The sequence below is a fragment of the Triticum urartu genome, chromosome 3A, assembly GCF_056163025.1.
Source record: "Triticum urartu cultivar PI428250 chromosome 3A, HENAU_Tu73, whole genome shotgun sequence".
Lineage (NCBI taxonomy): Eukaryota > Viridiplantae > Streptophyta > Magnoliopsida > Poales > Poaceae > Triticum > Triticum urartu.
In genome coordinates, this window is record NC_141875.1 from 617,900,023 (window position 1) to 617,912,786 (window position 12,764).

A 12,764-nucleotide genomic window follows, 5' to 3' on the forward strand; every position below is an offset into this window, starting at 1 on the left:
TTCTCGATTATGGAGGTGGTAAAAGAGTTCGTCGTAAAGGGTTACGCCGATGCAAACTTTGACACTAATCCAGATTATTCTGAGTAGTAAACTGGATTCGTATAGTAGAACAGTTATTTGAAATGGCTCCAAATATAGCGTAGTAGCTGCATCTACAAGATGACATAGAGATTTGCGAAGTACATACGGATCTGAAAGATTTAGACCCGTTGACTATAACATCTCTCACAAGCATAACATGATCAAACCCAGAACTCATCGAGTGTTAATCACATGGTAATGTGAACTAGATTATTGACTCTAGTAAACTCTTTGGGTGTTAGTCACATGGGGATGTGACCTTGAGTGTTAATCACATATCGATGTGAACTGGATTATTGACTCTAGTGCAAGTGGGAGACTGTTGGAAATATGCCCTAGAGGCAATAATAAATTAGTTATTATTATATTTCCTTGTTCATGATAATCGTTTATTATCCATGCTAGAATTGTATTGATAGGAAACTCAGATACATGTGTGGATACATAGACAACACCATGTCCCTAGTAAGCCTCTAGTTGAGTAGCTCGTTGATCAATAGATGGTTACGGTTTCCTGACCATGGACATTGGATGTCATTGATAACGGGATCACATCATTAGAAGAATGATGTGATGCACAAGAGCCAATCCTAAGCCTAGCACAAGATCATGTAGTTCGTATGCTAAAGCTTTTCTAATGTCAAGTATCGTTTCCTTAGACCATGAGATTGTGCAACTCCCAGATACCGTAGGAGTGCTTTGGGTGTGCCAAACGTCACAATGTAACTGGGTGACTATAAAGGTGCACTACGGGTATCTCCGAAACTGTCTGTTGGGTTGGCACGAATCGAGACTGGGATTTGTCACTCCGTGTAAACGGAGAGGTATCTCTGGGCCCACTCGGTAGGACATCATCATAATGTGCACAATGTGATCAAGGAGTTGATAACGGGATGATGTGTTACGAAACGAGTAAAGAGACTTGCCGATAACGAGATTGAACAAGGTATCGGGATACCGACGATCGAATCTCGGGCAAGTATCGTACCGCTAGACAAAGGGAATTGTATACGGGATTGATTAAGTCCTTGACATCGTGGTTCATCCGATGAGATCATCGTGGAACATGTGGGAGCCAACATGGGTATCCAGATCCCGCTGTTGGTTATTGACCAGAGAGTCATCTCGGTCATGTCTGCATGTCTCCCGAACCCGTAGGGTCTACACACTTAAGGTTCGGTGACGCTAGGGTTATAGGGATATTAGTATGCGGTAACCCGAAAGTTGTTCGGAGTCCCGGAGGAGATCCCGGACGTCACGAGGAGTTCCGGAATGGTCCGGAGGTAAAGAATTATATATAGGAAGTGCTATTTCGGCCATCGGGACAAGTTTCGGGGTCACCGGTATTGTACCGGGACCACCGGAAGGGTCCCGGGGGTCCACCGGGTGGGGCCACCTGCCTCGGGGGGCCACATGGGCTGTAGGGGTGTGCACCTTGGCCTACATGGGCCAAGGGCACCAGCCCCAAGAGGCCCATGCGCCAAGAGAGCAAGAAAGGAAGAGTCCTAAAGGGGGAAGGCACCTCCTAGGTGCCTTGGGGGGGATGGACTCCTCCCTTGGCCGCACCCTTCCTTGGAGGAAGGGCCAAGGCTGCGCCTCCCCCCTCTCCCTTGGCCCTATATATAGTGGGGGAAAGGGAGGGCAATCTAACCTAAGCCCTGGCGCCTCCCTCTCCCTCCCATGACACATCTACCTCCTCCCGCAGCGCTTGGCGAAGCCCTGTTGGAATCCCGCTAATTCCACCACCACGCCGTCGTGCTGCTGGATCTCCATCAACCTCTCCTCCCCCCTTGCTGGATCAAGAAGGAGGAGACGTCGCTGCTCCGTACGTGTGTTGAATGCGGAGGTGCCGTCCGTTCGGCGCTAGGATCATCGGTGATTTGGATCACGATGAGTACGACTCCATCAACCCCGTTCTCTTGAACGCTTCCGCGCGCGATCTACAAGGGTATGTAGATCCACTCCTCCCTCGTTGCTAGATGACTCCATAGATAGATCTTGGTGACACATAGGAAAATTTTGAATTTATGCTACGTTCCCCAACAGTAAATTCTTAACATCTTCAACTTTAATACCTTTTTCTTTCATAGATTTCTTTGTCTCTTGCATATCTTCAGGACTGAGAAGTAGAATACCCCTCTTCTTCGGAGTTGGTTTAGGCAGTGGTTCAGGAAGTGTCCAATCATTATCATTTATCAATATATTATTCAATAGTTCTTTAGCTTGTTCAATAGTTCGTTCCCTGAAAACACAACCAGCACAACTATCTAGTAGTCCCTAGAAGCATCCGTTAGTCCATTATAAAAGATATCAAGTATTTAATTTTTCTTGAGAGGATGATCAGTCAAAGCATTAAGTAATTGGAGAAGCCTCCCCCAAGCTTGAGGGAGATTCTCTTCTTTAATTTGCACAAAGTTAAATATTTCCTGCAAGGTAGGTTGTTTCTTATGATTAGGAAAATATTTTTCAGAGAAGTAATATATCATATCCTGGGGACTACGCACACAACCAAGAGCAAGAGTATTAAATCATGTCTTAGCATCACCCTTTAGCGAGAGAGGAAACAACTTAAGGATATAGTAGCAGCGAAGTTTTTCCTCATGAGCAAATAGGGTGGCTATATCATTCAACTTAGTAAGGTGTGCCACAACAGTTTTAGTTTCATAACCATGAAAAGGATCAGATTCAACCAAAGTAATTAACTCAAGATCAACAGAGAATTCATAATCCTTATCGGTAACAAAGATAGGTGAAGTAGCAAAGTTAGGATCATATTTCATTCTTGCATTCAAAGATTTTCTTTCAACTTACATAGTAGTTTCTTAAGATCATCTCCATCATTACAAGCAAGAAGTTCTCTAGTTGTCTCTTCACCAACAACAAATCACTCGGGTATCTTCGGCATTTCAATTCCAGGATAGCTAGGCCCAATAGGTGTTTCATAATTTTCAGTTTCAATAATTCATTGGTTTCAGTAATTTCATGAGTTTTAGCATTTTCAAATTCTTTAGCTTTAGCAAGTTGTTCATCAAGAAATTCACCTAGTGGCACAGTATCATCAAGCAAAGTACTAGCATCATCAATAGCATCATTCATAGCAGAAGTAGCATCATCAATTACTTGTGACATATCAGAATTAATAGAAGGTTGTGGTGTCGCAAGCCTATTCAAAACGGAAGGTGAATCAAGTGCAGAGATATATGGCAGTACCTTACTCCCTCATCCTAGAGGGAAAGATCTTGGTTCTGTCATCCTTCAGATTCTTCATAGTGATCAATAAATATAAATCCCAAGTGACTCAACAAATAGAGCTATGGTCCCTGGCAACAGCGCCAGAAAAAGGTCTTGATAACTGATGACCCACAAGTATAGGGGATATATCGTAGTACTTTTGATAAGTAAGAGTGTCGAACCCAACGAGGAGCAGAAGGATATGACAAGTGGTTTTCAGCAAGGTACTCTCTGCAAGCATTGAAATTATCGGTAACAAATAGTTTTGTGATAAGAAAAATCGTAACGGGTAACAAGTAAATAAAGTAACTAAGGTGCAGCAAGGTGGTCCAATCCTTTTTGTAGCAAAGCACAAGCCTGGACGAACTCTTATATAAATCAAAGTGCTCCCGAGGACACATGGGAATTATTGTCAAGGTAGTTTTCATCATGCTAATATGATTCACGTTCGTTACTTTGATAATTTGATATGTGGGTGGACCGGTGCTTGGGTGTTGCCCTTCCTCGGACAAGCCTCCCACTTATGCTTAACCCCTCTCGCAAGCATCCACAAGTTTGAAAGAAATATTGAGGTAAACCTAACCATAGCATGAAACATATGGATCCAAATCAGCCCCTTACGAAGTAATGCATAAACTAGGGTTTAAGCTTCCATCACTCTAGCAACCCATCATATACTTATTACTTCCCAATGCCTTCCCCTAGGCCCAAATAATGGTGAAGTGTCATGTAGTCGAGGTTCACATAACACCACTAGAGGAGAGACAACATACATCTCATCAAAATATCGAACAAATACCAAATTCACATGATTACTTATAACAAGACTTCTCCCATGTCCTCAGGGAACGAACGTAACTACTCACAAAGCATATTTATGATCAAGATCAGAGGAGTATTAATTATCATTAAAGATCTGAAAATATAATCTTCCATCGGATAAACCAACTAGCATCAACAACAAAGGGTAATCAACACTACTAGCGACCCACAGGTACCAATCTGAGGTTTTGGGACCAAGATCGAATACAAGAGACGAGCTAGGGTTTGAGAGGAGATGGTGCTAGTGAAGATGTTGATGGAGATTGACCCGCTCTTGATGAGAGGATCAATGGTGATGACGATGGCGACGATTTCCCCCTCCCGGAGGGATGTTTCCTCGGCAGAACAGCTCCGCCAGAGCCCTAGATTGGTTCTGCCCAGGTTCCGCCTCGAGACGGCGGAGCTTCGTCCCGAAAGCTTCTTATTGATTTTTTCCACGGTAAAAGGCACCATATAGCCAAAGATGGGAACCTGAGGCCTGCCAGGGGGGCCACAAGGTCAGGGAGGGGGGCGCGCCCAGGGGGGTAGGGCGCGCCCACCACCCTTGTGGCTGGCTGGTGGCCCCCCTCTGGTACTTTCTTCGCCCAATATTTTTCATATATTCCAAAAATAAGCTCCATGAAGTTTCAGGAATTTTGGAGTTGCGCAGAATAGGTCTCTAATATTTGCTCCTTTTCAAGTCCAGAATTCCAGCTGCCGACATTCTCCCTCTTCATGTAAACCTTATAAAATAAGAGAGAATAGGCATAAGTATTGTGATATAATGTGTAATAACAGTCCATAATGCAATAAATATCTATATAAAAGCACGATGCAAAATGGATGTATCAATAACCCACAAGTATAGGGGATTGCAACAGTTTTTGAGGGTAGAGTATTCAACCGAAATTTATTGATTCGACACAAGGGGAGCCAAAGAATATTTGCAAGTATTAGCAGTTGAGTTGTCAATTCAGCCACACCTGGAGAACCAAATATCTGTGGTATAGTGATTAGTAGCACAGTAGTTGGATAGTTTGATAGCAGTGGTAGCGATAGCAACAGTAACGGTAGCGGTAGCAATAGCAGTTTTATAGTGATTGTAACAGCAACAGCAACAACAATATTAACTTAGCAAAGATCAATATATGAAAAGATCGTAGGCATTGTGATGCGGAGCATCGCTCTTCCACCCACACACACACTCCATCACCACCGCAAGCACCAAGTGGACCTATGACAAGAGCTCGTGCATGCGCCATTGAAACCAAGGTGAACTCACTCCTACTTGAGATAGATATGGACATGAATGGAACTTGGTTTCTACCTCACCAAAATATGCTATGTTTCATTAGGTATGAGGACAAACTCCGACAAGAGATTATGGAGTACCCCCAAGGCCTAAGAGAAGGACCCCAAGACCCAAGAGCTGACCAGAAGTGTCCAGATGAAGAGAAGGGAGCGTGAAAAAATTGCACTACCGGACAGTTCGATCCCCACAGTGGACAGTCCGGTCGCACAGAAATTGCACTACCGGACAGTCCGGTCCCCACAACGGACAGTCCGGTGGCACCAGAAAATACATCTGTACTCACCGGACTGTCCGGTCCTTAACACCGGACTCTCCGGTAGGCCCAGTTTCGCTACGAATTGGTCTAAAAGGCCCGTGTAACCTCCGAGGCCCATACCCTTTCGCCCCTAGACTATATATTTCGTTCTTCTCTTAGTTTTTAGGGTTAGCAAAGTATTTCGAACACCAAAGAGAGCCTTTCTCCTTGTATCCCCTCCTCTTGGAGATCAAGCCCCCATCTAGGGAAGAATCCTTGGGATTATCAAGCCCTCCTCTTGGAGAAGATCAAGATCAAGACCTCACCTAGTGGGAAGAACTTACCTAGTGCTATTTTCCATGAATTGTTCGTGTAATCTTGTGGATCTCATGTATGCTACTCTAGCGGATGTGATATTTGGGTTTGTTTGAGTGATTTGTTCCTTGTGTTCTTGAGTGTTCTTCCTCTTTCCCCTCCAAGTGTGAAAAGATCCCCTCTAGGGTTTCACCCTACAACATCTTGGTATCATGAGAAAGGTTGATTCACATCTTGGAGTCCCATCCCCCCATTTGCTAGCTTGATTTTGTTGTTTTTGGTCCAAATTCGAAAATCCCCACAAAAATAGCCCCCCAATTTTTTTCCCTTGCAATTTGTTGGATCTTATGAGATTTGGTTGTTTTGGTCCATGGATTTGATGTTTGGCAAGTGGGTCTATCCCTACCCAACAATCCCCACCCTTCCCTCCATGAAATCCGGTGAATTTGACATCTTCTCCATCAATTTCCGCCCAATTTTTTTCAAGTTCGAGCTTTTCCCAGCCCGCACCGGACTGTCCGCTCGCATCAGGACCAAAATCGCAGTTGGACCAGACTGTCCGCTCCCCAATACCGGACTGTCCGCTCAAATCAGAAGGTTTTCGGATGCATACCGGACTGTCCGCTACCCAGGACTAGACTGTCCGCTAGTTTAAAAATTGTTTCGGCTGATTTCTTGTTTCGACCATATCTTCCACATCTGAAGTCCGTTTTTCGCGTTCTTTAGCTCGTTTGGAAGCTCTTGACACCCCCATCCACATATATCATTACCACCACCATTAGCCTCCATCCAAATTCATCATAAAAGCACCCACCTTTCGCATTTGGCCAATTTTGAGTTGCGGTTTTTGTTTCCTAAGGTGTTTCGGCTACTTAGGAGCGTGTGACATCGGCATCGTTGCCTTTCATCATCACCTCGGAGTCATCTTCACCGCTAACCGTAAGAAAGGACAGTAACCTCGACGACACTTACTTCTTACCCTTGCTTTTCCATTGATAGCCCGAGCCATTTTGCGTTGCTTACCCATCGAGACTAGCAAGTTGAGAATTGCCGGGCCACGTTATTGTGCACCATAGTGATCTTGTTATCATCTTAGTGCCATAAGTCTCTCCCGTGCATATCATACATACTTGTCTCATATCATACTTGGCTCAAGCATCAAGCATAGAAAAAAAGCTTTTAAGCAAAAGTGGAGAAACAAAGAGCTTTAAGCAATAACATTGAGCCATTTTGCATAGACATATCATCTTGGTCACCGCATACATAGAATAGTTGGGATTGAAGACGACACGTTTCTCTTATAGGTTGGTGCACATGCGTATCTTGCCCATTTGAGAAATCGAGCTAGCGTCTCTCTAGCATTCGCACAACAAGAGCATTCTCCGTGGTTGCACATTTTGAGCTCACCCTTGGTTGTGCGGATCCCATCTATCTTCCGTGTGTGTGTGTTCCTAGTAATATCCTTGGGTTTGATCTATTTGCTTTACTTGCATTTTTGTGAACCTTCTCAACCTTATCGATATCTTGACTAACATTTGCTTGAAATTTTTGCGACCATCTTAACCGAGCTCCTCCATAAGCCTTTTACTTGTAGGTGTGAGAAACAAACCCGGTTCCAATTCTACTATTGTGGCATTACATTGAGTGACGCTTGTTACATCCTTAATCCTCGGAAAAGGTAACTTCGGTATTGTTCTCTTATTTTCCTACTCTCCCCACTTGGTTATGATGGATAGGCCAAGTTCGTTGGCGAACCCGCTTTTCGAGGAGCAAGGTGATGATTCCGGCTACGTCACCAAGAGCCACTTCTTCGTCGCGCAACGAGCTCTCCATCAAGAAAGTGAAGCCTTGGGTGAACGCCTTAACCAACTCGCCGCCGACATTCGTCAATCGGAAGCAAGGAACCGCGAATACATCGACGACAAGTTCTCTACACAAATGGAAGAACTCCACAACATGATCATGCGGCGCCCGTCTTCCTCATCCTCGTCAACAAGATGGCGTCACTCAAGCCACCGCTCAAGTCGGCAATCTTCGGACTACTCCTCTTACGAAGCAAGTCCTCCACGAGCTCGAGTCCCTCGACGTGAAGATCCTCAAGATCACCAAGCTCCAGAAAATCCATTCCATGGCAATGGCCTACAAGACCGAGTCCGAGCACGTGAAAGGGCACGTCAACAAGCGCAAGAAGCAATGGAGCAAGAGAAAATACCTCCACAAGTGCCTCGTCAAGAACCTCAAGATGATGACGCAATCCATCAAGCTCAAGCACTCGAAGCACAACGCGCACTCCGCGAGTCCACTAGAGCCGTCGAGGAGTGCAACCACCAAGTGCGTGAACAAGGGGAAGCACTTCGCCAAGCATGACAAGAAGAAGCCGCTCGACGCGAAGAGCAACAAGAAAGGCGCAACAAAGCGCATATTCCTCGCCCTCCTCCTCAACAAGAGCGACACCAAGTGGAACAAGTGCGTCAAGTGGAACAAGTGCGTCGAGACCCTCCCCCACGCCAAGAGCGACACCTCGAGGAACGAGCATTTGAAGACCTTCCTCCACGACAAGAGCGACATCAATACCACCACTATGATGAAGAACTCCGCTACGGCAAGCTCAAGTTCACCATGCCCAAGTTCTCCGGAAGCAATGATCCCAAAGAATACCTCTCATGGGCCTTGAAGGTGGAAAAGATATTCCGTCTTCACAACTACGACGAGGTAAAGAAAATCGCCATGTCCTCCCTCGAATTTCAAGACTACGTCCTCATTTGGTGGGAACAAGTGATCGAGCGATGACAAACAAGAGGCGAGCCACCAATCACAACTTGGGCGGACATGAAGGATGTCATGAGAGCCCGCTTCATGCCTACACACTACACTCGTGATCTCTTCAAGAAGTTGCAACTCCTCAAGCAAGGCACGAAGACGGTGGAAGAATACTACCAAGAAATGGAGATTGCCATGATATGAGCCAATGTCAAGGAAGACGACGAGCAAACAATGGCACGCTTCTTGAACGGCCTCAACCACCCAATCAAGCTGATTCCTGACTTCCAACCATACTCAAACCTTCTCGAGCTAGTTCATCAAGCGACCAAGGCCGAGCAACAAGTGCAAGATGACTTCAAATACGCCAAGTACTCGTCCAAGACCTACGGCTCCTACTCTCAAGCTCCCGCGGCTTCGGCAACTCCTACCTCAACTAGAGCATCACCAAGTACCAGCGACAAGTCAGGTTCCAAGCAAGCTATGCCTTCCATGACTCGTCCTCCGGCAAGCACTTACAAATCCAAGACTCCCTCATCTTTGGCGCCAACAAATGACCACGTCAAGACAAGTTCTCTCAAGTGCTTCACATGTGGTGGCCGAGGACACAAGTCCTTCAAATGCACCAACAAGCGGACCATGATCTTCAATGATGATGGCACATATGACTCGATGAGTGAAGAAGGAATGGAAGCCCTTGAGCACGTGGACATGCACCAGCGTGTGAATGAAGATGATCAAGTGTTTTGTGACAAGATTCAAGTCCCTCCCTCATGGTCTCCAAGGTCTTGACGCTCCAACACCATCAAGATGAAGACCAACGGTGCCACATCTTCCACACCAAGGCCGGATTCAACAGGCGTTCCGTGAAAGTCATCATCGACGGAGGAATTTGTCACAACTTGGCGAGGGATGAGCTATGTTCCAAGCTCCAATTGGTCAAGAAGAAGCACCCTCGTCCCTACAAGGTGCAATGACTAAGCGACTCCGGAACTATTCAAGTGGAGCATACGGTGCAAGTTTCTTTCAAGATCGGCGCCTACGAGGACACCTTGGAGTGCGACGTGGTCCCTATGTCTGTGTGCCATCTTCTCTTGAGACGACCTTGGCAATTCGACCGCGGAGTCATCCACAACGGAAGAACCAACGACTATAGCTTCAAGATGAAGGGCAAGGAGAATGTGCTTCGACCAATGTCACCAAGCCAAGTGATCGCCGATAAGCGAGCCTCCACCCATCATGGAGAGCCTAGTGAGAGAGTGAACCACCAAAAAGAAAGTGAGCGCCACAAACCAAAATTGAGCGACTCTTCCCCAAGAGAGAAAAACTTAGTCCTCCTAGCCACAAAAAGAGAGATGAGAGAAGTGTGTGAGAACCCATCAAGTGTCATCCACTTTGTCCTACTTTGCAAAGATGAGGTGGCAAAAACTAACACTCCTAATCCGCTTCCTCTAGTGTTTTCTAAATTGTTGCAGGAATTTGAGGATGTCTTTCCCGATGAGCTAGCTCCCGGTCTCCCTCCTCTACGTGGCATTGAACATAGGATCGACCTCATCCCCGGAGCACCTCTTCCGAACAAGGATCCCTACCGCGTCAACCCCGAACAAACTAAGGAGATCCAACGGCAAGTACAACAACTCATCGACAACGGCCATGTATGTGAAAGCTTAAGCCCTTGTGCCGCTCCGGTTATACTTGTGCCCAAGCAAGATGGTAGTTTTCGCATGTGCTCCGATTGTAGACCCATCAATGCTATCATCGTTAGATATAGGCATCCCATACCTCGCCTTGATGATATGCTAGATGAGCTTAGCGGTGCCACTATTTTCTCAAAAATTGATCTCAAAAGAGGTTACTATCAAATCCGCATACAAGAAGGTGATGAATGGAATACCGCTTTCAAAACTAATTTTGGCTTGTACGAGTGGTTGGTTATGCCTATGGGTTTATCGGAGGCTCCCGGTACTTTCATGCGACTTATGCATTTTGTGCTTCGTCCTTACATTGGAGTGTTTGTTGTGGTCTACTTCGATGACATACTTGTTTTTAGCAAATCCATCAAAGATCATGTAAATCATGTTCGGGCCGTTTTGCAAACTCTTCGCAAGGAACGTCTTTATGCCAACATGAAAAAGTGCACGTTTGGTGTTGACAAACTTGTTTTCTTGGGTTTCGTTGTTTCTTCCAAGGGTGTCCATGTTGATGAATCTAAAATTGAAGCAATTAAAACTTGGCCACAACCCACTAATTTGCAACAAGTGCGTAGTTTTCTTGGCCTTGCCGGTTTCTATCGTCGCTTTGTGAAAGATTTTAGCACTATTGCCGCACCGTTGCATGCCTTGAGTAAGAAAAATGCTCCTTTTGTTTGGGGACCTTTGCAATCTACCGCTTTTGATGAGCTCAAATCTTTGCTTACTCATTCTCCGATTCTTGCTTTGCCCAACTTTGACAAAAAAATTGAGGTTCATTGTGATGCTAGTGGTAATGGAATTGGTGGAGTTTTGATGCAAGAAAAGTGAGCTATTGCATATTTTAGTGAAAAAATCTCCGGTGCTCAACTCAACTATCCCATCTATGACAAAGAATTGTATGCTTTAGTGCGTGTGTTGCATGTTTGGGAGCATTATCTTAGACCACATGAGTTTGTCATACATACCGATCACGAAACACTTAAGTACCTTAAAGGCCAAACCAAGTTGAATAAATGGCAAGCTAAATGGAGTGAATTTATTGAATCTTTCCCATATGTGATCAAGTACATTAAGGGCAAAGAGAATGTTGTGGCGGATGCCCTTTCCCGCAAATGCATGTTAATTACTCAACTTGAATTGAATGTTGTTGGATTTGATCATATCAAAGATTTGTATGAGCATGATGTGACTTTTGTTACTCCTTATGCTAAGTGTGTGACGCATACTTCTTGGGAACGATACTATATCAAAGATGGTTATCTTATGAGAGCTAACAAACTATGCATTCCCGAGTCTTCTCTTTGTTTGTTGCTTTTGCAAGAGGCTCATGGCGGTGGACTCATGGGACACTTTGGACGCGACAAGACTTTTGCCACGCTCTCCAAGAACTATTTTTGGCCCAAGATGTTCCGCGATGTCTCACGCTTCACCACTCGGTGCTCTACATGTTGCAAAGCTAAGTCACAATCTCAATCCCATGGTTTACATATGCCACTACATATTCCACATCAACCTTGGGAAGATATTAGCATGGATTTTGTGCTTGGATTGCCTAGGACTCAAAATGGCAAGGACTCTGTATTTGTTGTCGTGGATCGATTCTCTAAAATGGCTCATTTTATACCATGCAATAAGATAGACGATGCTTCACATGTTGCAAAACTCTTTTGTAGGGAAATCTTGAGGTTGCACGGCGTGCCAAAGACAATTGTGTCGGACTGAGACGTCAAGTTCTTAAGCTACTTTTGGAAGTTGCTATGCGCCAAGCTTGGAATCAAGCTACTCTTCTCCATGGTGTATCATCCTCAAACCGATGGCCAAACGGAAGTCACCAACCAGACGCTTGCCACTCTCCTACGCGTGTTGATAAAGAAGAACATCAAGGAGTGGGAGGAGTGCTTACCCATCGCCGAGTACGCCTACAACTGAGCAAGACACTCTACCACCGGCAAGTCCCCCTTCAAGGTTGTCTACGGCTTCAACCCATTGTCGCCGTTGGACATCCTTCCTCTACCACTTCAAGAACGAGCAAACATGGACGCTAGCACAAGAGCCACCTGCCTCAAGAAGATGCATGAAGAAACAAGGGCCACGATCGAGCGTCAAGTACACCGCCTCGCCTCCAAGCTCAACATCAACAAGTCACCGATGGTGTTCCAACCGGGTGATCTAGTATGGTTACATCTCCGCAAGGACCGCTTCCCCAAGGAGCGCAAGTCCAAGCTACTTCCAAGAGTTGATGGACCATTCAAGGTGCTCGCACGCTACAACGACAACGCCTACAAGATCAACATTCCATGTGAAAAGTATAACATAAGCAACATCTTCAACGTCAAAG

At 45.4% G+C, this 12,764-nt stretch overlaps 1 protein-coding gene across 1 annotated transcript; it reads left to right on the top strand.

The window, feature by feature from the left end:
- Positions 1-7,703: 7,703 nt before the first annotated feature.
- LOC147980827 (uncharacterized) lies at positions 7,704-8,649 on the top strand. Its single transcript, XM_087515771.1, has 2 exons — positions 7,704-7,871; positions 8,032-8,649. Exons 1-2 carry the CDS (start codon positions 7,704-7,706, stop codon positions 8,647-8,649), a joined length of 786 nt encoding a protein of 261 aa, XP_087371897.1.
- The last annotated feature ends 4,115 nt before the right edge of the window (positions 8,650-12,764 follow it).

Bases quoted from the DNA above. Each gene is read 5' to 3' on its own strand.
- LOC147980827 (XM_087515771.1), top strand. From the start codon at position 7,704: ATGGATAGGCCAAGTTCGTTGGCGAACCCGCTTTTCGAGGAGCAAGGT. The intron at 7,872-8,031 runs GCAAGGAACCGC...CCTCTTACGAAG, and splicing joins CCGACATTCGTCAATCGGAA to CAAGTCCTCCACGAGCTCGA.